This window comes from Mesitornis unicolor, unplaced genomic scaffold (genome assembly GCF_000695765.1).
Source record: "Mesitornis unicolor isolate BGI_N332 unplaced genomic scaffold, ASM69576v1 scaffold9607, whole genome shotgun sequence".
Classification (NCBI taxonomy): Eukaryota; Metazoa; Chordata; class Aves; order Mesitornithiformes; family Mesitornithidae; genus Mesitornis; species Mesitornis unicolor.
Genome location: NW_010194341.1, coordinates 730 through 26722, shown reverse-complemented (window position 1 = coordinate 26722; position 25993 = coordinate 730). Strand labels below are relative to the sequence as shown.

The 25993-nt window shown below is 40.1% G+C and overlaps 1 protein-coding gene across 1 annotated transcript; it reads right to left on the bottom strand.

The window, feature by feature from the left end:
* Positions 1-6402: 6402 nt before the first annotated feature.
* On the bottom strand, positions 6403-25366 carry SUDS3 (suppressor of defective silencing 3 homolog (S. cerevisiae); the record flags this gene model as incomplete). The annotated part of the gene is made up of 11 exons (XM_010187761.1): positions 6403-6733; positions 9407-9491; positions 13589-13694; positions 14404-14425; positions 15325-15386; positions 17332-17427; positions 20524-20680; positions 21234-21253; positions 23778-23849; positions 24237-24292; positions 25297-25366. Coding segments are annotated over 11 exons (845 nt in total), but the record flags the coding sequence as incomplete, so codon positions are not given.
* Positions 25367-25993: the final 627 nt, after the last annotated feature.

Below are 25993 nucleotides of genomic sequence, written 5' to 3'. Positions count from 1 at the left end.
GCCCAGGAGGATGACAGATAAAACAAAGAGCTGAGGCGTAATCGAGATGGAGGACCTGTCAGGGCTCTGCTGGAAAGGGAAAAACCCCTCTGCTCAGAGGCTCTGCAGATTGATCCCTTCAGTTGCATCACATGGTGAACAGGATCTGGCACACCTTGGGAAGGCTACAGCCTGTAAAGGTTGCTCCCATCCATTACAAGGCAAGTCTATCCATGTGTTCACCGAAGTCTTCAGCATTCAGGTACCAGAGGGCAGCCACATGCAGAAGACACTGCAAACCAGTCCAGAACACGTACCGCTCTATCTTTCACTGTCCCCATGGCTCTCAAAGTGCTTCAGAGCAAATTAAACTCTTAGACTTCTTTGAGAAAGTCAGTCTTAGAACAGAGAGGTGTCAAGTCAAGCCTTGCTAAATGCTCCAGAAACTCCTCACTATGCTAATCTCAGCTGCTCCCTCCAGGAACAGTTCAGCAATCAGCATTCTTGCAAGCTGCACCTCCCTCGCCCAGACACACAGCAGTGGTCCCGGGAAAAGCACCTTTGCATCCCAAAACATCCGCTAAATGCTCATCTTCACAGCACCCAGAAAGGACAAGCAGGCCCCAGCAGACCCTCAGACGGATGAAATGCTCAGTGAGCAAAGCCCTGTTGTGGCAGACACGCACTGGATTGCAGCCTTGGGACTGGTGATGTTTCTCCATCTTCAGGCAGAGACCAGGGGACAGACACTTTATTTCTGCATTTCACCCAGATTTTCAAAGCTCTCCATAAAATCCTCATTTCAGCGTAAGAGGAAGCAAATCAATAGTTTTGAGTTCTATCAGGGGAAAACAGAACCGATGGCCTGAGCCAGGGCTGGGAACTGTCCCTGACAGCTTCACCACATTATTCCCCTTTCCTGAACTGCAAAAATTCATGCTTGGTACAAAATGAGACCTCATCAATACTCCAGTGCTGCACGACTATCACAGAGCATGCAACCCTGGGTCCCAAGTTACGTGTGAAACTCTTCTGCCATGACTTATGTTCTTCAGGACAGTCTTAAACCAAAGGGTTTAGTAAGTCCTAATTCCAATGGATGAGATTTTTTTAATACCACAGAAATCCTTTCCATTGGAGTATTTGCCTCCTGTCTGTATACTAATTTTGTGCAACTATATTACATGATTTATTATCCTTGGTATTCAGAGCCTTCCCCATTACCCGATGCCTCCTGATGTACAAGGTTTGGAACACTGCTTCCTAATCACGTTAGAAAAAAATATTCACATGACTATTACGCACTGTTACTAAAAGGGTTCATGGGCAAAAGGGTTTTTCTTCCCCGTAACAAATAACTCCTCAGTATTCTGCCATGGCCAGCAGCTACCTTCAACTGTTTATTTTTACAGAAATCAGTTATTGGGTTCATGGGCAAAAGGGTTTTTCTTCCCCGTAACAAATAACTCCTCAGTATTCTGCCATGGCCAGCAGAAGTCAGTTATTTGTCAAACATCCACTGCTTGTCTGAAAATAAACCAAACCCAAACCTCCTCCTCCCTTTTCATTTAATGAGGCGAGCAGACACAGTCCTACATCCACTCTCCAAACCCACGTTCGTCAGGTCAATCAATCTGCTCACTCTGACACCCTTCAGGCACTGATTCCAAACAGGATTTAAACCATCAAGCAGAAACCTTGATTTGAGACACAGCTTTTAACCTCGATTTGCATTTGTCTTTATTTTCATTAACGATCATTCTCTTTCATTAACTGGGATAGCTATTAAAATGGAGATCTGCAGGCAATCATTGCTGTCAAAAGACTCCCAACTCAACAAAAATAAGGAGCACTAATAAAGTGAAATGAAAACTGTATGTTTCATCACTGTTCTGGTTTTTTTCCCTTTCAAGATTTGGGGCAGAACATGTAGATGCAAATTAGGACTAAATGAAAAATGACAAAGCTACCTTAGGCACAGGGAGCAACTGATAGGCTTCAAATTTGAGATTGATTAAATAAATCAGCAGCTGTTCCCGGTGGGTTACATCTCCTGGTTTCAAAGCCCTCAGAATGACTGGCTTTGCTCAGAGCATTGCTGTTCTAGATCCAAAGGCTTAAGTTCCTCTTCCTGTATCGCTGTTCTGTGTCTCGTTTAACTGAGGTTTAGACACTCATCCTGCTTAGGCACACACCACGGAAAATACTTTGCATTTATGTCTTTTGTCACCTAAAGTTTATTTACATTTTAGTCCCAGGGTACAAGGTTTCTCTGAGCCGCCCTCCCCTCCACCTACTCCTTAACATCTGATCGGAGGGGGAAAAAAACAAGAAACCAAAGCCCTTTGTTGGCTTTTTTGGCTCAGTTAAGTGATATAAACCCAAAGAGTTATTTACACACATTTGTTATCTAAGCTGAAAGAATTTTTTAGAGAAAAGCATTCTTGCTTTAATAGGGAGAATCTAAATAGCAGCACTGGCTGCCCTGTAAAGAGACAGGTATTTAATGTACTACAAGATATTCTGGCATCCCAGAAGTCTGAGCTGTTGTTCAACGTTGAAGGCGTCTCGCAAACTCAGCATAACATTAAAATAGCGGAATACTTTCACTGAATGAAATGTGACGTTTCAGTAAGAACAGGTTGTCTCTACATCAACAGAAAAATGGAAATATTCTTCGTTTGTTTTTTAAATACTTCAAGTTATATCAAATTTTTAGCTTTAGAACTGAACAAACTAAAATTGACAACAGCAAACCATAGACACCCATTTGCTCTTTACTTCTGTGGAACAAGAACCCACAGACATGTTTTCATTTTTCTTTCTCTGAAAGAAGAAGAACCTCAGCTATTCACAAGGGTCACAGCAATTTCTTGCTCTTTTAAGCTTTATTTTGCAAGATTCCCAGAAATGTACAAAAAATTGCAAACAGTCAAGACTTCTGTCCTCAAATCACTGTCTCTACAAAATTCCAGATAAAGCACATGAGCTAAAAAAAAAGACCATTTCTTTTATAAGCTCTGACGCCAGGAAAAAGCCTCTTTTGAAACTTTCCAGCAAGTACGATGTCAAAAAGCCACTGGAAGTTGGTTCACTGGGCTGGCCTCCGGTCCATCTGAACACCTCATGGCTGGGGCCAGGAGGGGAACCTTTTCATTTTGCACTTGATCAACATCACAGTTCACTTCTTGGGCGAATGAAGAAACATTTAATATGAGTCAACAGCCATTTGCAATTTAACCCTCGAGAGAAGTGTATTTTTGGCAGAAGGCTCACCTTTCTTTAAAATTACTATAACCATTTCTCAAATTTACCTTTAATGCCGTTCACAATGAGGATTAAATCTTTCCATAGCTGTAGCAAAGCCTTTCCTGTTCACCGAGGGTTTGAATTCTTCAAAAGACTGATGTTAGACAGGGAAATAGCAGACAGAAAAGCCAATTTTCTCACAGAATTTAGGCAAGACCTTGTCTGTCTCCTTGAGTAACTTGTCTCTATTTTTTGAGCCAGTGGCAGGAAATCTTCATTTCCACAGCTGATGTCTATACTCTTGATCTCCACATGCCTCATCCTCACCACAACACATTTTGAGCATCCTTCTAGGATTAAAAATGTACTGCTTCCCCAAGTGCACAATAAGCACTGCATTTTTATCACTTCCAGCCTTGTAAATGGCACAGGCCATTACGGAACAGCTTGCCTGAAAAAAACAGGATACAATATTCATGCACTTTGTTAGAGGAGACAGATCGACTTTTTATGGTGATCAGCTGAGGCAAGAAATACACTTCCATTTCATTAAAATAAGAGACTAAGGACAAAGTAGCCCTAAACCAAAATACCTTCAGTGTAGCAGTTAAATTTGAGGAACGAGGGCTACAAGCCCACACTCAGGACACTCACAAGCAGAAACTATCAAAGATTGATCCAAGAGCACTGGGGAAACTGGCAACAGCCAGGGAACTGACAGCAGGGCCTTGTACAGACCTTATACATCCGTCTTGGAGATCCAAGAGCGGTGTGAACAAGCAGAGTACGAGATCAGGTTTTGACAACTTCCATGCTGAAGCACTGCCCTGAATCAGGATCAGCTCACATAACCCACCTCCCCCGTCAATACGACAGTGCACTTAAATTTCTTCCTTTCCACCCTGACCGCTCACTCTCCCCATTCTTTCTTAGCTTGTTTACTCCCACTACACCTTGCAGTCACAGACTGCAGTCCTTGATCATCTGCAGCAGCACAAGATGCCTCCTGAAGATAACAGCGACTTTCTCAGCAGTTGAGTGTCTGCAGGGGGCTCAGAGAAGAAGGAAATGGTGCAGCAGTCGCACAGGTATTCACCTCCAGAAGACCCTTCCAATTCTGATTAGGGTGCAAACTAGAACTGTGTCCCCTATTCTATCACACTCCCCCATCCCTCGAAATGTAAGAGCACAGCTGATGGAAAGACAGGCTTTTGGCTGCGAGAGGAACTGTTCTTCCCCTCCTCTGCCAAGGAACAGGGATGGTGAACAGATGTTGTTGATTCAGATTAAGATGTGGTTTTGAAGCTATATAATTAAGCTTACACAATGTCCACCTATATCACACCCAGCTCTGAGAGCTGCAGCACTTCCACGCTTCTACCAATACCTTTAAAGTTACCCCAGAACAGATAGCATCACAGCAGCAGACAGATCACCTGCTGTTAGAAGGTTGGCAAGACAGCTCCCTAAAATTGAACGAAAGTTCCCAGCTATTTCCACAAAAATATATATTGATAAAATGTTATGCGTAGGAAATAAATCCTGCTATTTACTTAGCACTTTTTATTATAAGAGCTATGATGCTCATTTTAACGCTCAGTGACAAATCCTGTTTGGTACATCATCACCTTATTAAAAACCTGTCACACGTGCAGAGAATGGTAAGTTCTATTAAGTATGCTGTTAACTTGACAAAACACAGCCTGCTGCTTTCCACCTGACTAACGCTGCAGCAACGATGGCACATTTTCAAGGGGTGGGAGACACACACCCTCTGCTTTCCTCACCAAAGCTCCAGATCCAGTTGAAACACTAAACACAGTAAAAATAGGAAAGGTGGATCAGCCACAAAGGCAAAACATCAGAAACTCAGCCATAACACTCCACTCCAGATCCACGTACGTACATCAGTTACTGGGATGTGACTGCCACCCAACTGCAGCAAGGAAAAGAAATGCAAACAGTCATTTAAAATTCTCCATTTATCCAGGTAAGAAAGGAAGGCTCAACTGATGCTGAACAAGAAGGCAGTTCAAAAGTAAAACCAATAAAACGGCTCAAAGTGACAGATAATGGTAAAGGCAGAAATTACAACTTTTCATCCTGTAATCAAAAGGAGCCCACAGTTCTCTGAACACAGAAGGCAAAGCTCTGACAGCGTTGCCAGCGCGCTGTGGGGCTCACGCCAGTGCAGTCACACGTGGTACTGGTGGTTTCAGCCATCAGCAAAAGACTGGGAATAACAGAGGAATGCCATAGTCAGATCTTTAAACATCTCGGAAGGGAGTACATTCATACAATTACTTGAGTATTTTCACTTGTGCTACTGGAGGGCAAGTGCAGAAACCCAGTGTTATCTCCAGTAATTAAAAAACCCTTCAAAGGGAAACCTTTACATGACATTTTAGGGAATGAAGGTTTCAGCTACATACTAAGAGCATGACAATGCTGCTTTCTACTCTGCACCAGGCTTCTTTAGAAGATACAACAGATCCAGTGTGTTCTGTCAGCAGGGTTCAGGCATGGCCCGTTACTCCAAGCATTGGTAAAGAAAGTGAAATTTACCTTTTGCCTCTCCACATCTATGACTGATCATACTCGTACATATTGTTCATGTGAACCACAGATACACTGTCTGCCAAGTTCTGTTCATGAATCCTCTGGTTTATACTCATCCACCTATCTCAGGAACTAGACTTCAGCAAATAGACATACTCTGCTTGTTCATTGAAGGGTTTTTTAACGTGAAGAGAAATGGAAGCTTCTGATTAACCACATGTGACTGCTTAACTACATTAAAATTGTTATATTAAACTGGGTTTTCAACAGTTTAAGCTGTTCACACGTTCCTAAAAAAAAAGCTTCAGTGCTCAGTCTTTAAGCAGTTTATCCAACAGAGCTGATGTTGTATACCAGGCATTACAGATACATCTCTCAGCTGCAGCTGAAAGCTGGCAAGATTAATCTCCTTTTGCCCAACACCTCGAGCCTTGCAGGGGAAAAAACCCAACAGAAACCAAAAAGAACAAACAACCTCAGGTCTTGTCAAGCAAAGCTTCTTCCACTGGTCTGATTCAAAATGTTACGTTGTTTTCAACATACGAGTCCCATCTATGCACCACGTAACAACGATGAAAAAAGTATGATGTATGATGCAAAGTCTTCTTAAATAGTCACCCCAAATAGAAAGAAAACCTACAGAAGCTTGATGCAAAATCCAGAAACAGTCCAGGGCTGTGCTTGGGTATCACTAAAGATTTAAGGACTACTGAGGATTATGTGGCCAGCCACAAACTGTCTTGGAAGAGGTCACGGCAGTGTTCTCTGCTGCTAAGACGAGTGAACAGGCTGCCATTCCCCATTAGAGATTTGCCTATCCATTGAAGAGAAGAAGACCGAGGAACAGTCACGCAGCCGATCGGCGACGAATCACAAAAACACCTCGCTGCAGCTGTCCCAGGTAGATCCTCATCTTTGTGCTGTCACTGGTTTTCCTCACCCAGATCTGCATGGAAGGAAAAAAAAATAACAAAAAAAAATAAAGTAAAAAGAGATAAGGAGATATATAGGGAGAAAAAAGGAAAACCCACAGAAAGCAATACACAGACCAGTAAGTCCAGGTACTCTTGCTGTCAGATCTGAACATTTCTGTTACTTGGGGTGCACAGCTGATTCAGCTTAAGCCCTTCTCAAACCCCACATTAGGCATTTGCAACCTGAGCAGAGAATGAAATAAGGTTTCTAACTTCACCACCTTAACTTCCTGCTCAAAACAGTCATGAAGAAAAATTACTCTTTCCAAGCATCATCAGGAAAGCAAGTTTCCTTCTGCTACAGTGCACAACAGAACTCTGGCACTGAGCTTCACCTAATCAAGAATAAGTCTCTCTAGATCCACAAATCGTAAAATTATCTGTCCTGGGATTTGCCCAGACAAGTAACTATTAGTCAAATGAAAAGGTTATTCTGATTTTGTTCAGTGAAGCTTTTCTCACAATGTATTAAATAAATTGTATCTGAAGATAGAAGGGCCTCTTTAAAAAACACCTGCATGGAAGAATTCACACAACTTGCCAATATTCAGTGCATTTCAAAGGACAAATTGCCTCCACGGAGGCAGCCTCTCAGAACTTTTAAAAAATAAAAATCACTTTCAGGAAGTTTATACCCAAGTACCTGTACTTTAAAAAGAAAATCTCAGCAAAGTTCCTTTGCATTTTAGCATTCTAATGCATTTAAACATATTTAAGTAAATGTATGGAAAATAGAGAGTTATCCAGCTCCCAGCACTAGAGTACTTTTGGACACAAGTCCAATGCTGTCTACTGTAAAGGACTAAAGGTAGTGTTGGCATGTAATCCAGCCAAAACTTTTTTTATTAAGTACTGTATTAAATACAGGCCTGACAAGAAGATTGATTTAACTCCATTATTTCAATTATAAGTTTACTTTACTAGCAGAAGCCCTCAATATAAAATAAATTTAATATTTGACTGCATTTGTACTTCAGTTATTTCCCTAGAGAAATTAGAATCCACCTCTGCTGCTAATCATCTCTCTCCTGCAACATTTCCAATGGTTTGGTATGTTCTACTAACCAAAAGAATTCTTAAATCTACAAGCTCTGCGCAGCTGTACAGAACAGTAACCTTGTATGGTTTTACACTCTATCACGATATGACAGAATGGTGTATTAGTTTCTCTAATGCTTCTTAGTTAGCTCTTTTCTCTTTGAGCATTAATGGAAATACTGGTGGGGAGACACTCTGCAAATGTTTTTGGTAAAGTTCCTTGGAGTAACTTTGTGTTTCTTCCTTTAGAAACGCTATGAACTTTTGACTCCTGTTTCCAATTGGAGACCTCAAATCTAGGTCTGCCTTCTAGCTTCTGGATTCAAGCAGGAACCAGTAAGATCATAGTTTGGCACCCATGCTTTTGAATGTGGGATGTAATGTGAGGCATGCACATTGTACTCCTAAGAGGACACCTTCTCATTTCAGTGTTCTGAAAAGTATTTATCTACCCTGGTTTTATTGTTGCAGTGAACCATCACAGGGTAAACAACTGCTGTGCCTCCTTGCCAGCCTCTCTCAAATAAACCTCGAAAAATCAAAACAAAACCTATTGTCTCACTTTAAAGTGCAATTCATGCAATTACCATTAACAGATTGCATTTCCTTCAGGTTTCAGGTAAGATGCTCTCAAAAGATTGAGTTTTAATGTTATAAGTTTACAGTAATAACTTTTAAAAATATAGCACTGCTAATTTGATTACATAGCCATTAGCACGCTACTACTACTTCATCTAATTAACCAACCATTGAGCGTAACAACTGTTATTGCAAGGAGAACAGTTGTGATACAAGGCATATCCCATATGCAACTCACTTTGTTGAAAATAAAATATTTTCTCCTAGCTGCCAAAACAATCTAAAGTTACTTTATTGGCTGATTGGAGAGAAGTGCATTCAAGTCTATCATTTCTTTCCTTGAAGTGTCTGGAATCTGCGAGCAAAGAATAAAGTGCTCCCTTTGCCCACCTGATGCACTGCTCAAGCACCAAGCTCATTTGCAGCAAGATGCACATCAATCTTAGGCACGCGCCTCTCCTCACCCGCTTCTCTAAGCCTTAATCATTAGCCACGAGGAAATTGTCTCAGACGAATGACTCGCCTGCCATGGAGGTGATGAATGCTGCCAGCTGACTTCAGCACACGTACTCAGGGTAGCAGGAAGAATCTTCTCCCCTCTGAACAACTACATTTGGTGACAAGATTTTTCCTCATCCTCTTCTGGACTCCCAATGGGATTTTTTTTTTTAAATTTTGCATTAATAACAACTCTATGTGTGTTCTTGAAATAATGGAAACGGAACTTACAAATGTGGTGCTAATGAGATGCAACACGGCAGTTCTCCCCATTTTTCTCTGCCTGCCAAACTTCTCTTAACAAAATGTAGGATCATTCAGAAACGCAGCAAGCGCCTTCCCATCTCAAGGGGAGATCTCTCAATTCAGTTTTATCTTGGATTCAGCTTCTTTAGACATCAGACAACTACATCTTTCATTCATGTTGCTTTCAGAAATCTTTCTATCGGTCCTTACTAGACAGCCATCCAGTTGCCTACACCGACCCCCGACTTTCCCCGCTCCCGTGAAAAAACAAAGCAGCCCAGTACCTCGTTGGCACCCACAGAACTGATCACACAGCTGATCTTAGTGTTCTCTTTCGACTCCAGGTAAATAGCCTGGCTCTTGTGGTACCTGCAAAAATAAAGAACAAAAAAATAACAAAACACATTAAACCATTAGCTGTTCAAAGAACATGAAAAGAAACAGCAGTAACATTGATAAAGCCAGGATTCTACAAGCATTTGGACAGAGTAAATATGAAGCCTTTCTTTCCACAGCACTCTCCCCATCTTTGTCAACATAGGGGGTTGGTCTGCTTCTACACACACCCCCTTTGCATTTAAATGATGCTTCAGAATGCAAGAACCTCATTTAATTCACATTCAAATATGTATGCAGATTACTGAAAGCAGGTTTTACATCTGAAAGAGAGAGGGGCAGAGCACCAAGGCACAAGATAGGAGAGCAGTGACTGGCAAGAAGCCCATGTTTCAAGAGTCAATCGAACCAGCCTTTCACATTTGAGACACAGGATGGATTTTAGAAGGCAACTCCATATTATGCCTGATAAAATGTGACAAGAGAAAATCACAGATACTCAGAAGTTACTCACATTCCTCAATATGAAATTATTAGCGAAACAAAAAAGTGAAAAGTGTATTTAATCAGTGCAGTTTGTGTGTTGTTTAAACAGAGATCTCAAATTTCTAATACTTTATTTTGTGAAAATACCCAAAACGTTAAGTGATGAGTAACTGACTCTGAAGAAGCTGCATGTACCTGCCATAAGGAGGCTGTGTCTATGCATATCAATTTTTCCCCTTTTGTATCCTATTTTAGTCACGCTATATATTTTTCTTAGTGCATTCTGCATAAAACAAAGAAAACCTTTGAAATTCGTAACTGAACTGCTTGATCTCATGGTCTTGCCTTCTTCACAGACCACGTTTCTGGTAAGTGCTGCAAAGTGTGCTAGACAGAACTCCCTGGGGTTTCTGGTTATTCTGCCTAGGAGCGTCCCATGGCCAGAACTAATTTCTAAGTAAATAATTTCTAAGTAAATAATCTTAATCAAGAGAGCAACAAAATGCTTTATTAGTTATAAAAGCATAACTCTATTTCTACTTTTATTCTAATCATTATGTGCTTCATGATTCCCTCAGTAACTATTCAGTATGCAACTCCCTGCATTCTCATTGGCTGACAACCATTTGTCAAAATGCATGGATTAGCATAATCTTTACAGTTATTTTTATAATTTCCATACTGTAAATATTGAAGTCTTCCAGTTTAGTCCATAATCTCTTCCTACTGGCTCATGCACTCAGAATTTTCACACTGCTTGCCAGTAACAGGAACGATAGTGTCAGCTTTTGGCCTTCCAAACACGCTACTTACCAATGGGCTGGGCAAGGTAATAAAACCCCCCCAAATCTGCAACCTTTAGACACTTGGGCCCAACCATTATTCTTTCTCCCTCATTTTAACAGAAAAGATGTCAGTGGGTTCCAGGGCAATAAAGCAGCAACAATGATCTTAGCCAAAAAAAGAAGTAAATCTCAGTTCACTGAGCCCAGGTGTGACTGATTGATATAAAGGAAAGGTGTAAGCTACTACACAAACCAGACCTCACCAACATAAGGGATAAAAATCTCAGTCCAGCAGTGTCCTACCATGCCACGCTGTGAGTGCTTAAGCAAGGAGAATGGATGGTCTTGATAGAATCAGTGCACAAGCTTCCAAGTGCAGAAGACAGCACTGCAAATGCAAACTTTCAAGTGATATCTGTGCCTGCACAGATCATGAAATATTTTTTTCCACTCAAAGCTGTTTCTTTCAGTTTTTGAGTATCAGTGTATTCCAAAGCTAATGACACACATGAAGCAGGCTTCAGCCCCTGGATTTCACATCCCAGGTTACCGTCCATCAGTAAATCTATGCTAACTGTGCACAGAAAAGGCAAGGTAACAAATGAGCTCAGCACTTTCTCACTGAAGAGTTGTCTCGACTCTCTCAAGCTCCACGCATGCAAAGCCAAGTCAGCTGAAGGCACAGTAGCCTGGGACATCTCAGTTACCTGTTCACGTCTCAGCCTTTTGCTGAGTTTATACCTCCACAGGGGAGCAGAAGGGTAGAACTGAGGATAATCCTTCAGATGAAAAACGCAATGGAATTTAAGGTGGCTTTCAAGGAGGAAAGTGCCAATCAACTCCTGCTATTGCAGTAGGTAAAAATACACCACAATTCTGACAAGTGAGGCAAGCAGATGTAATTCAACTTTCTGCTACAAAATATTTTGCTGAAAGGCCAAGGTTTTTTTAACTGCATCTCCACCAGAAGCCTGAAGGAAATCACTCTGCATTATTGCATGCAGAGAAAGCTAAAAGCAAGAGGATGGCTGTTTTACAGTGAACTGTATTTTAGGATCTTGCAGGAGGGCATGAAGCAAATTAAGGATAAAACTCTCAAATCTAATTCCGCGTCCATCTGAAACTCCTCATACAAAGTCTCCACTCTGGAGACAAGTTTGTGAAATGTGTCTGCAAGTCCTTAGGGAGTCCATGACTGCCCTTAAACATTCACTGTTTTGAGATAATGGTCCTTCATGGCTGCTGTCAGGAAAGAGAGAACTTAGTCACTTCTGAGCTGTCAGTTTTATTATTTCTTGTGCACGCCAGCAGCTACAGCCTTGACACACCTTAGGAAAAAATTACACTCCCACTATCAAGAGTTACTTCATTATTTTAAAATACCAGCTACTTTGCACAAGTACTATTACTATCAATCAAAAAATCTAAGCAGGATTATAACAGTCAAAAAATGTAAAATACTTCTCTTAAAACAGCGTAAGAACAAAGAGGACAGGAAAGGCAACAGCTGGAGTTCCTGACAGTGAGGCCCCCATGGCAACTGAATTCAGCAAGATGAAAATATCTGTTAGTACTGTATCTCCCAAATAGGCATCTTCCAGAGAGAACCTGTGCTTTTGAGAGAATCATCTGGGCTCACTGAAGCGCTCCCAGGTTTAAATTTCGTGGGAGTTTGTGAGCTTTACTGACAGATGACTCCACATTCCAGCTTTCCTTTTCTTTTCCCCCCTTATGCAACATTTTACAGTACTCCACATGCTTAAAAGAACAGTTTATTGATCCAAATATATCCTAGAGGAGAGTCACACACAAAAAAATTATGAAAGCAAAAAAGTAATTTAATGAAGTTGTGAAGTGACAAGCGACCTGTTCAGTTTATGTCTGCTTTATGCTTCACAGAAGTTTAAGCTCCAGGCAGCAGCTTCTATCAGCTGTATACACTGAACCCTCGATGAAACTCCCCTGTCAGAAGACCAGCAGAAGAAAAACTGACCAACTGCAAAAGACTGCTGTCGTGTAAAAAACAAGCTTCGCACATATTGTTTTCTGTGATAAAATTACAACCTCGTCACTTGTTATTTTGAGCCACCAGAACACCAAAGCAGGCTACAAATAAGCGTATGACTTGCAAATTGCTTTCTGCTCAAGGAGTGCTAGATTGCCCCCTTGATTATCCAGTTTTGCATGTCTCACAGATTAAATTTAAGACCTACTAAGATTTTCTGCAGAATGTAATATTTTCCTTGCATGTTGCGAGGCTTGCACAGCTATATGCCATAAAACTTAACAGAGCTAAATCCAATCAGCAATTCTGAAGTTGCTTCTCCCATGTGGGTTTGATCTTTAAAGGTTATTTGGATTTGTTATTAGAAACATTTGTCATTCTGCTCATCTGGTGTACAACATTTCTTCTGCCACCTTGTGGAACCACGGGCTGGCGTTCGACAAAACTGCACACCAGGACTGTGAATGCTGCTGACACCACTGTACCTGCCATCAAAAAGTATCTGTATCCTCGCTGACCGGCTTCACAACTACATCACAGTGTCTGCTGGTGGCTCTCTTACTTAATATTAGGTTTGACAAAAACATTTCTCAAGTGTCACAGTGTGCACCACTGACTCCGTGGAAAAGATGTTTCCATTTATTTGAGCCAGTCTGCAAGGTCTAAACACTCCATTATCACTTCTGATTTACCGCAGTCACAATGATTAGCCCTTGGAGGAAGTGGCTAACCTCTCTGCCCAAAAAACCATTTTGTCCTCAAATTCTTATATCAAAGCCAATTCTCTCTGCAGTTTTTGTCTCCTCACTACACAACATTCAGACTGATTAAAACAGAAATTTACCAGAACTCACCATCTCTTATCATAGTAGAGTTTTCCATCTTCTATCCGGGCTTCAAAGCGCTGCGCTGGAGACTCTGCTGGTGTAGCCGGGAGGTGTTCAGGAGAGGAGGGAGAGGCTGAGAACAGGAGAGCGACTGTGTTTAAAGATTGGCATGTGTTCACCACACAGCAGCACAACAATTGCAGAATTGCAATTAGTAAGATCAAATTGAACAGAAATACTAAGCACAGAAAGCTACAAACTCAAATTTCCATTAGAAAAATACTATTACTGGGATGAATAAGCCTCTGCCTTGAGTATATAAATGTTAATATTCACCTGAAAAATTGCTGATAGGCAACACGTCTTCGAATTTGTTTTAACTCTAATTTATAATAAAGTAGTTAAATGGGGTGAGAATTACTTAGCTAAGGTAGTACCACTCTGTCTTAAAATAAATTGTACAGACATATCTAGAGAGCTGAGCACATACAACGAAGTTCTCAATCCCTCCATCAACCTGACAAGCAAGGAAGCTGCCCAGATACATCTGAATATAATGGAAAAACCTCTTTACACAGCTAGATTTTCCCATGCTCAAATGCTTCAGCCACCAAAGATACACACGCCTCCTTTCCCATCCCTGACAAACTTCAGAACAGATGAAGAGACTCCACAAAGTACCCATTCGCCACAGTAGCTACACAAAGAAGAGCAATTACACAGCCAAAACAATTATACAGTCAAATCACAGTCAGCAATTATACAGTCAAAAAGTCCACAATATAATTCTCTGTTCAAAATGGCATGACTGTGAACAAGTTCCAGTGCAACTGGAGACTCACCTGGTCTCTTGGGTGATTTAAGCTACATGGAAAGAGAGCAAAGAAAGGTTAGAGATCTGAAATGAGCCATAGAAGTCTGCAGTAACAATTTCAGATAGTCTTACTTTCAATACTCTAAATGACTATTTAAGTGCACTGTTAACTGGCATAACACATAACCAGAACAGCATGCCATAAACAGCCGGAGGTGTAGATAAGCAGTATCATGATACAAAAGGTCTATAAACTGGACAGTACACCAAAACAAATCAAAACCAAACCCATCTAACACACTGTATTTTTTGAACGTGATTCAACATTTCTCAAGGAACACGAAATACAGGAGATAAATCATTAGAAATACCTCAACAGCTGGCACAAAAAACATGCTCCATTACCATTCTCAAAAGCTTTAATGAACAGCCTCTATTATAAGCAATTAGATAAGCCTTAAAGCATTTAGCAAGCAATAGGTTAATCAAACCCAGAGAAACTATAAACGTACACACTGCACCCTATCCAGTTTGCTGAAGTACAGCGACAGCGGGGAGGAAAAAAACCCCTCTAAAAACCCCTCAAAACCACCCCAGACTACGGCCTAAACCAGAGGCAGCCTGCGATGTCCCAGAAAGACGTGTTAACATCTGTTCAACCGTGTGGAGGAAGAAAGGAACTCTTTAATACAGCTCATCACTTGGTTCAGACAAAAGGTAACATTTTAGATGACAGTCATTTTAATTAGGTTAATTAAACCTATTAAAATAAAAGGGAGTAGATACCATCTTGCTAAATCTTTTATTGTGTTACTTCAGAAAGCCTACTGGGATTAAATAGTCCCACATCTCAAAAAGGAACATGAAACAGAGAGGTCTGTTCTCTTCAGAGGAAAGCATTAGTTTTCTCTTCAAAACCAAGAAATACAAGTCAAGCAATAATCCCTACCTTATTCAGTGTTCTCAGGTCCTCCATTATTTGCTCATCAGTCAACAAATAATTTAGCTGAGGTATCCAGAATTAAGGTTCCCATAAGCTCTTGAAAAGCAAAGCTAAAAATTAAAGGTCAGTGACATTTCTCTTGACTAAACATAAGCCAAAAGGTTTCTGTGAAGTTGCATAGGATTTTAATAAGTGTCATTCTTGAGCATTTTTGTCATAGGAATTAACACCAGTCCATCTCCGCAGAGCCTCATTTTTAGCAGCAAATAGAGTGCAAAATCATTTTAACTTACTGAGACATAACCGTCAATGAAAAACTGTTAGTGCATTGACATTTACTTCATGGAGGCATCAAGCACTAGCGTTTTCAGTGTTTTTCATCTTGAATTTCTGTAGAGAACAATCTGGGAGATGAAACACAACAGACTTATTTCAGATTTTGTACAATGAAGCCAAATTCCACCCAAACCTATGAAAAGAAACTCATCATTTTGCAACTCAGTAGGCAGGAACAGAGAGATAGGGAGAAGAGGGGAAAGCCCCATAATAAACCCAACTCAGAAATAACCGGAAAATGAAGCCAGAGGCACAAAAAAAATCCTTGTGTGAATGAGGGTAAGTAATCCTCTACCACTCACCAGAAAATAAACCCAAAATCTCAGAAGTCAGTGTATTGGAGCCTCATTAGAGGTCCACTATCATTTTGCATAGTTTCACCACCACATCTTCCTACTTCCCTTTTCCACTGCTCCTCTGTCACTTCCACACAAGAAAAACCTAAATACATAGATGGAAAACAATACCCAGACGAAGCAGCAGACCCTCTCTCCAGATTTAATCTACAGTGTTTCTTCAAAACAGTTGTTGAGTCAAAAGTATTCAAAGTATTAAACTAAAGTTAACAATTGCTAGGCTGCATTTTAAGGACCTTGGTTCTGATGGACTTTAATCTTCTCCCCAGTGAGGAAAGGCAGATCAAGTTTCACACTGTGGCTGCTGTACCACACTCAATTAGTAGGTCATGTTCACAATGAAACTCATTTATTTGGGATGAGATAGGGGCACTAATAAATAGATTTTTTCCCCTGAAAGAGCGAACAGAATCTCCAACCAGAAAGAGGTTAATTAAAACTGGAGATGCTTGTGACCATCCTGCATGATCTCTAGAAGTTCAAGGTTTGATATCGCCTTTTTAGAAAATACGAGTCACTCAGAAGTTGTAAGGTAAGGTTTTTTTAATCTGATTTAAGCCATGCAAGTTTGGAATCTAATAATAAGCCTCTGCAAAGCAAATATCATTGCCTTCCTTTCCAGGTGAGTTTAATATACAAATAGAAAAAGTGCCTATCATCACAGAGGAGCTACAAATATATTTCCAGAAGCTAAGGAATATTTTAATTATAAGAAACATCCAACAAAGCAGAAGAGAAGGATTACATATACATATTTTTTCCTCTCTCATGATATATATAAACAAGATAGATTTTAATCTTTTTTTAATTCAAAGAACAAATCTAGCACTCCTTGCTTTTGCGATGCATCTCTCTGGATTAGAGATCTAAAGCCTTTATCAGAAATGGAAAAACTAGTTTCATATGACAAATACGATCTTTCTGGCAAATGTTTTGTCACATCTTCAGACGAGAAAAGCTTTGGCTCATGTAAAAAGCCATTTACTATCTATGGAATCAATTACCTCAACATTTATATTTAATGTTCTTCTAAAGATTTTCCTTTGTGAAAAAAATTGCCTGAAGAATTCAAACCATTCTGACAAAAAACAAAGTAAGTTACCTGACAACACTGAAGTTTAAATTAGGATACCAAGGGATCTCCAAAGCCTGGTTGTGTTATATTCGTTCATCACACATTAGACATGACAAGTTGTGCTTCAGACTAAAATCTGATCCTAGCAACTTATTTCGTTTTCCCTCCTGGACAAAACAACGTAAGATGCAGGGAGCATGCCGGCTGCAAATACAAGAGCCTTGCAATGACTCTGGAAAAGGATATCAGGGGCAGGTTTCCTCCTCTTGTCTGGGATAGGAACAGGATCATTTGGTCGCCGCCTCAGTTTCCTTGTCATAATAGGCTTCACTTCCATTGAATCTGTAGAGTAATGAAGTTGGAGAGCTGATAAGACCAGAGGGGAAGAAGTAAGAAGGAGCAACTTTCTACATAGGGCACATGGGAAAGAATCCTTCGTCTTTCATACAGACAATGGGATTTTTTTTCCATAGCTTCCAGCATGCAAGCTGGGACTGCGGGCAGTGAATTTCTTTGAGGCTAATGCTATCTGCATTTGAACAGATAATTTAAAAGGCAAAGTTCATGGAGTTCTTTAGTAACAAAACTAGGATCATTAATTGCATGTAAAACATGAGCTACAAATCAACTGCTCTCATTTTCTTGCCTTCAAGCTGGAAAAATAACGTTGTCAAAGGTATACAGATAATTACTGCATTCCAGATTGATACAAGTCGGCTGGAGTAATTTTAAACAAACAGTATTTCAATTCAGATTATCTAAAAATGTTTCAAATTATGATTAATGAAATGAACCTAATTAATAAGATGCAGAGCAGCAGCTGAGAGGAAATAAATTGTAGCATATGCACTGAGTAAAAAGAAAAATATCTTTAAAGTTGAAATGCAAGGCTCATCACCAAGTAATTATCTGAAACTACAGTTTGTCCAAGTGTCTACAGGTAGTCTTAAAATTGCTCAAACTCTCACAAGTCATTCCTTAATTTATGAAGATATCTTGAACTGACAAGCAAAAGACCACATCTTAAATGCTAAACACATCATCTCACTTCTCTTTCTATGTGTGAAGAATTATTTTCTCATCTTTACGTACACCTGAATCACATCCTAGGTAGCACTTAAGCCTCTGAAGCCTCTTTGGCTCCCTCTAGATGCTAAAACCTTAAGTAGCTATGCATGTTCAAAATACACCAAATTACTTTTCTCCTTATCTCAAGGGTGCACAAGGATGACCATGCTGCACATCAAGGGAACAAATAATACGATAAAAGCTTTAAAAAAAAAAACCCAAAATGAAGTGCCACCCGCTGAGTGTATGCCAAAGGAAACCTTATCTTCAGGATTCAAAGCTGAATTTGAAAAACACTGAACACTGATAGCCCTGCAAACACTAAAAAGGTAACTTACTGTGTTGAACGTAAGCCATTCTCCTCATTTGCTAAGACTGATTTGCAAGATCCTCAGAAGAGGGGTTTGAAGTACTTGCTCAAGGTGATATGCAGCCAAGCAGAGAAGGCTTTCACTTTTTAAAAAACAGTTTCAAATGAGTTGTCACAGAGCTGTTATCTAGATTGCTTAAAATGTGAATAAGTCAGAGATCAATTTTCTTCTCTCTTTATCTTGGCATCCTGTATCTTAAAATTGTGACAAGTCAGCACCAAACAAGTTTGCAGAAAAACACAGAGTTTGAGAGTCTTACATCTACTGTTAAACATCTGAAAAACTTTTGAGATTCTCAAAAGATTCAGGAAAACTTAATAAAGGAAGTTCTGAAGAGCTGCTAAAGCAACACGAAATTTAACCACAAACAGTCTTGCATGAGGGCTAACAGTTACCCACACCATACAGTGCTCCAGAACAGGAGGCAACTATTGCAACCTAATGAATCTGCAACGCTCCCAGACAGGCCTATTCATCAGGTTGCCAACTTGTATCTCTGTATACACTGAACTTCCACAGGTTTTAAAAACCATCGAGTCCACATCAGTTCCAGTATTCTTATTTCTGAGCCTCCAGCGCATGATCACAACAGAATTCATTACTTCTAAAGAAATCACATGGCACTTCTGGTAGTCTGGAAGGAAGGAGATAAGGGAGAGCTAACACACAGACTGGATCTCTTCTCCACAGTTACTTACATGCTTTCTCCTGGAGTTATATTTGATGAAATAGCTCATCTCTTCAGGACACACTACAACGGGGGGACACATTTCCCTGGAGACGATTCATCTGGTCCCCAAATCAGACTACTAAATACCTCTTTTTACCACTCCTCAGTCTGCCTTTAACTCTGCAAATCTGATCCTGATGTTAACAGCTGTCCCACTGATAGAGAAATTGGATTCCTTCAGACACCAACAACATTGGTATGCAGATTTCCTAAGGTCAGATCCTGATCCACTAACGAAAATCTGCTCACAAGATTAGTACTGGATCCCAAATTAGCAGTGAACAGGCACAGGGTGACAATAGGAAATTAAAGACTAAGGCACAGTCTGCAAGATCAGACTAGACTTCATAATTTAAAAAAAGAGAGATCTGGGAAAGAGCATAGCTCAAGGCGTGTTCCAGACCAGACTAGCCCTAACAATTTGTACAAAGCCAAGCACACTCTTGAATAGGTCCAAATAGGTTTTAATTCTTGCTTCTGAACACTGATTAAATGCTTACCTTTCCTAACTTCTGTAGATACCATGCAAGAAAGACAGAAAAAGTCTAACCCATGGACAGGCCACAGCAACACAACCAATATCATCTGTCCATGAAGTGAGGGAGTTTCTCTTAAATGAATGAAGCAGACCAGCCTTTTGGTTCAGTATCACAGCAGCACAGCTTGCGAAGGAGGCTGATTACCACGCTGCTTAGGTCCACTGTGTCAGATACTGCAAAGAGCATTGTCAAGGCACTAAGGGCACCAACTGGTCTCATGAAAGAAGTCTGTCCATTTTATGTCCATTTTCCAGAGTCTGGACACAAACGTAGCTCACAGATCTATTTTTCTGCCTTTAAGTAGCACATTCCAACCTTTGTTGTTTGCCTTTCTTCAGCTTCTTGATCACCTCTTGCTGAAGAAACAAAGGACACAGTTTACAACCTGGCACGGCAGGTTAGGTCAAAACTGTGGCATATCTCAATAGTTGTATTGCCAGCGCACTGGAACTAACACGGCCCCTTTCCCTGCATGTAAGAAAGCCTATCCACTCCCCTACCATTATTTTGATTCACCTGATAGTAACTCAGGTCACTGAATTTTATTATGAACTCATTTCACCATTAAAAGATCACTAATTTGTGTTCTACATCTGTTGGCATTTGGAAAGCTCTAAAGCCTACACACTAGCCGTCTCTATAAACCAGCACCACTACCTTCGTATCTTTTTTTTCCCTAAGTGCTAGCAGAGGGGGTAAGACAAATGACAGATGCCTGTCATGCTCTTACCTCCTGTTAATTCCATGGTTAGCTTTTCGTTCTCAATCATCTTCTTTTTCTCTTCCAATTCTGCAATCAAATTCTCCTTCAGCTCAATTTTCTTATCTTCAAACTCCTTTGCTGCTGCCTTCTTTTCCTTGACGTAATTTTTTTCCACCTGATCTGTCTAAAGCAAACCAAAGGAACAAAAAGGTTAACTAAGGAACCAATGACTCAAGTTAATGATATCACAACAGCTTCCTTCAACTGCTGTACCAATTAGCTTTTGGTTCAAAACTGTAGCCAGTTCTAAAGATTATCAATATCCGTAATCAACAGAAAACCATCCAAAAATGACTAAGTAAGCAGGACAATATTGGCAAAAGAATTAAGAAAACATTTTAATATTGCATAGCATATCAAGTCTGTAGCAGAGACCTCTTGAGATTAATAAACAGCACTATCATTTACCACCTTAAACAGGCTTTTTAAACAAGCCAAACAGACAGCATACAGCAGCCCAAGAGCAAGTATTTATTTTAATTCTGTATTAATGACAAAGGCCAGAATTTACTTGAAGTAATACCAACAGTACCTCCCAAGTGAAATAACACTAGCTAGAGGAAGAAACTTTCTTTAAATTGTCTAGGAAAATAAGCACAAGTGTTAGTTGATAAAACAGGAGGTTTAGATCTCTTCCATCTGGTTAATACACATTTTGATAAATTAAGAATACTTACTTCCAGCTGGAGGAACAGTTCTGGAAGAGAAGACAGACTTCATTTATTATCTTCAAAGATGCACAGAATTACTTTCCTAACATTTTAAGTCATTGCACATTGCAGCCAACGGAGGCAGTGAACTGAATAGTGCACAAACTCATCCAAACTCTACTCTCACTTTGCAGTTTTACGCTGAAAATAATTATGAAAAAATTCCACAAAAATACATTGTTAGGTTGTCCGCAGACTGTCAGGCAGGTTTGCAAAGCTTTAACTAGATGAAATTCTGCTGTGTAATTACAATCAATTAATACTAGATACAAACTTCCCAGACAGAAGCTTGAAACACGTAGCTGAATGTATAGCTGGCAAAAATTCACAGTTTAATCCAATTGAGTGAATTTCAGCAATGACAAGTTCAGCAATAATTCTGCAGCTGTTGGAGGATTCATCTACTTAACTTGCATGTGCCTGATTTAAGGCTGTTTATGCCTGAGAACACAAGGAAATGGTTACGTATCCCTGAAGTTCAAGTTATAACGTATGGCAATGATTACTTGAAGTCAGTCATACCTATTGAGGTGAATGGATTTCTGGGTGTGAAATAGTCCTGCTACTGATGTTTGTGCAATTCCTAACCACTTCAAATTAAGCAGGATGGGACCCTTGGTTTTCCTGGAGGACATAATACCCAAAACGTTTTCACTCAAGTTTCACTCTTGCCATTTACTAATGGCAAGAAAAGCAAACTAAAGCACCCAGTCAGTCCTCAAGTCACCATATTTCCACCAGTATATTAAGGTTTGACAATACCTAAAATAGTAAAAACTTCTGTAAAGTTCACAGGCTTCAAAGACGGCAGGAGCAACACCGAACTACTGTGTCTTTTTTTAAAATAATTTTCAAAAGCAACAAAATAGATACTAAAGATTGTTAACGGCCCAATAAAAAAAAATCAAACCTTTAGTTTGCAAAGGACTCCACCAGTTGAGCATAGCAGCAGTATTATGGCAGTTATCAAATACAGATAAACCTAAACTGTTGCTTTATTATCTATTAATTCTCAAAAGAACACCAAAACCTCAGCAAGGAAAGAATAATCACAAAAGATCATTCCACCTGTAGTACTAGGCAGCTGGATCTTTTTATTATAAAATAGAACGTTATCATCACCTGCCCTCCTGTGGAAGAAATACGCTGCTGCAGCACTGGTTTTTGCCAGCCAGGAATACAAGTTTGCAGTCAGTCTTAATTTTGTCAAAACAACCCAATATTACTAGAATGCAGCTCTAGTGTACGTTAAATTCATCTCAGAAGACAGCTTCTTGTTAACAAGAGGTAGTTCAATTCACTTAAATTCCTCAAGCAAATACTTTACCATCCCAAGCACTTTCAGAAAGATACAATTTATACTATTCAAAGGTTGGAGTGTGTTCACCATGGTACAACTGCCAGTGCCTCTGTCATGTGTCCCAAAACAATGGCCCAGGCATTACAGGATTCATCCAACTTTTCTAAAGGAAGAACTGCTACATTTCCTTTTTCCACATAAGAACTTCTTATAAAAGCCCTTGCCGCAGTATTCAAAATAAGAACCTACTAGGAAGAGAACAAACAAAAACGATGGAGGGCAGGCAAACAGATCTGATTTCCAAGCCATTTCTCTGCGCTAATAAAGGCTATGCAGAACGGCTGAGAGCTCGGCATTTTAAAAATTAACTGGGAGCCTTCGTTCCTGAAACAGAGCACCAGAACGCAAAGTACAACTCTGCAGAAAGAAGTGGTGCACCTGAAAGTTTCAGACAAGCTGCACGAAAGACCAAGCCGAAGTGGGAGAACATAGGTTAGGCACAGCGCAAGGTAAAAATGCAACAACTTTTCTTACTTGCACTGCTTCACGCAAATCACAGAATCTCAGGAGTTGGAAGGGACCTCAAAAGCTCCCCCAGTCCAACCCCTGCCAGAGCAGGATCACCAGAGCAGGTCACACAGGAACACGGCCAGGTGGGTTTTGAATGTCTCCAGAGAAGGAGACTCCACAACCTCTCTGGGCAGCCTGGGCCAGGGCTCTGTCACCCTCACAGTAAAATTTTCTCCTTATGTTCAGGTTGAACCTCCTATGCTCCAGCTTGCTCCCATTGCCCCTTGTCCCGTCACTGGACATCAGAGAGAAGAGCCTGGCTCCTTCCTCCTGACACTCGCCGTGTACTAAACATTAATGAGGTCAAAATGAAGACTGGAACTCCACTGGTGCTTAGTAAACAGTCAAAAAATGTTCATAAAGGCAAAAAAAAATTAAAAAAAATCAAGATAGATCTTGTCACGCTTCGTGCACTCTCAAAAAACCTACACCCTTGGATGCAGAACTTCTTGTGCCAGCACGTTCCTTTTCTTTAAAGGACAGAACCTCTCAAAAAACCTACACCCTTGGATGCAGAAGAACTTCTTGTTCCAGCACATTCCTTTTCTTTAAAGGACAGAATTACCATTCCTTTTCTTCAGGTGTTGTAAAATCCATTAATTCAAGTTGCATGCAGCACCTTAGAAAGAAATTCCGCTTACCCGCATTTCTTATCCTTTCCTTGTACTGCTGGTCCAACTTTTTCATTCTTTTCTGATATTCCTGAAGAGTACCTAGTAGAAACAAATCGTGGATTTCTACTAGAATTGTATTATTTCCAAGTATTAAAATTTTCTCAAGGAACCATACAATACTTGGAACACAAATACTAATATCTGAAATCAGAAAACTACAGTTCTAGTTTGCTTCTTTTGATAAGCACATTCCCCATTTTTTCAGAAAGCAAACTACTCCATTCAAGAAATGCTTCAGTACACAAGAGGCTTAACCAGAAGTGTTTAGAGCTGAAAAGGATGGGAAGTAGCTGACACTTTTCACTCGGCAGCACGACTGAGAGTCAACACTCAGTGAAGGCTGCTGCTTACATCTTTCAAAACCCTCACCCTTCCATGACCTTTGAAAAGTGCTGAAAATAGTTTAGGAAGAAAAAAAAAGGTTACCTTCCTGCAATTGTTGTAACTGTCTCTTAAGAGATGCCAGTTTGTCCTGATACATCCTGAAAAGACAGAGAACACATAACTTTACTTTGAAAAACAAACATACACCATTTACTTCACATCTGTTTAGGTTACAACATGCTTACATGGATTTAAAAACTTTCCAGAACTTCAGGAAATAAACAACCACCAAACCTTTCATTTGAATAATATTCTTTATCGTTCTGTCTAAAACTCCTGCCACCTCATTGTTTTCACAGTGCACTCAAACCAGTTATTCTGGTGATAGTTCAGGGTAAAACAGGATTTACTTTTTAATGTCAAAACCTCAACTGACATTTAGATCTACAGACCCCAGAAACTGCGCAACAGAATCATTGTGCCACTTTGCCAAGTGTCACTATTTGTGTATTAGTTCCCTACTTGTAAAACAGAAGGTATTTCCTCACGCACATCTTGAAATTATTCAAAAAAAAGCAAACCATCAAAGTCTATTCCTGGTGCTGCTGCAAACCTGCATTTCCTTTCTCACGTATCTGTGGTTTAACACAGGCCGAGTCTTCGTCACCAGCATAAAAATACATCTCTGCCAGTAAGCAAGAGCACAAAATACTGCAAATACACCTAAACATCAAGAAAAGGTATTTCAAGTCTCCAAAACCCCTATCTTCTTGGACAGGACTAGCATCCTGCTGTTCAAGGGATTTTAACAGGCATCTGCTTTTTGCTTGGCTTATATGAAGAAAATATTTATTTTCTTTATAGGATCTGGCTGCAGCAGGATTCATTGGCAGTAAAATTCAGCTACTGCCAGAAACTTGCACCTATGTCTTTGTTCAAAGCAGTAGGAGTGCTTAGTTTCTTGAAAGCATATAGAACAGAGAGAATAACAGACACAAGAAACACAATATACGGACTCATTAGCTATTACACTTGGCCAGGCACTTAAAAAACCCAATCTTGGCCCAAAACACTGTAAAGTTTTATGGAAAAAACAAACAAACCAACACCCCAACAACTAAACAGCACATTACCTTACTTTTGATTAGAACAGGTTACTTACTGTTCTTTCATTTCCACAAAGTCCTCCTCCTCGTGTTTTGCGAGATCGGTTTCACTGGCATCCTCAGTGTCTACATGAGGCAGTAAATTATTTTAAAACAGAGAGATAAACAAATAAAAAAATCTCCAACCCTAGGGCAACTTAAACTCAAATACACAACCATATCAGCCTCTGGAGAGATGAATTCAGAAGTGAAATGAATAACTTCAACTCTTTCCTGCAACGGCAAGTTAACCAAAGGAAATCCTCTGGTAGTTTTGCAACGAAGCTTATATCGTCTAAACAACTTTAACTTTCTTCCCAGTTTAAGACAAGAGGTTCTACACTAACACTCACATGTACAAAGGTGAGACCAAAGCAGTCTAAAGACTCTGAAAAATGTTTCACAGATTTCTTCCTATAGCTTCGCCCGTGACATTGTGTACTGTATGGAAGACAATGACTGAAATGGTGGTAACTGCATCTGCATCTTGACCTGAAACACTCCAAAACGAAACCACTACAACTAGATGCTGTCAGGGTTGACCACAAAGGTCACGCTAGAGATGAAGTTCCTTGCTGCAATCTGAACCTGACTTCTCAGCTGCACGCCACACAGAAATACTTCAACATTTATACATAACAAAGACCAGCGCTACCATAAAGACAGCCCCCGTTTTATGAATAGATCATATAAACAAATTAAATCAGTATGGGA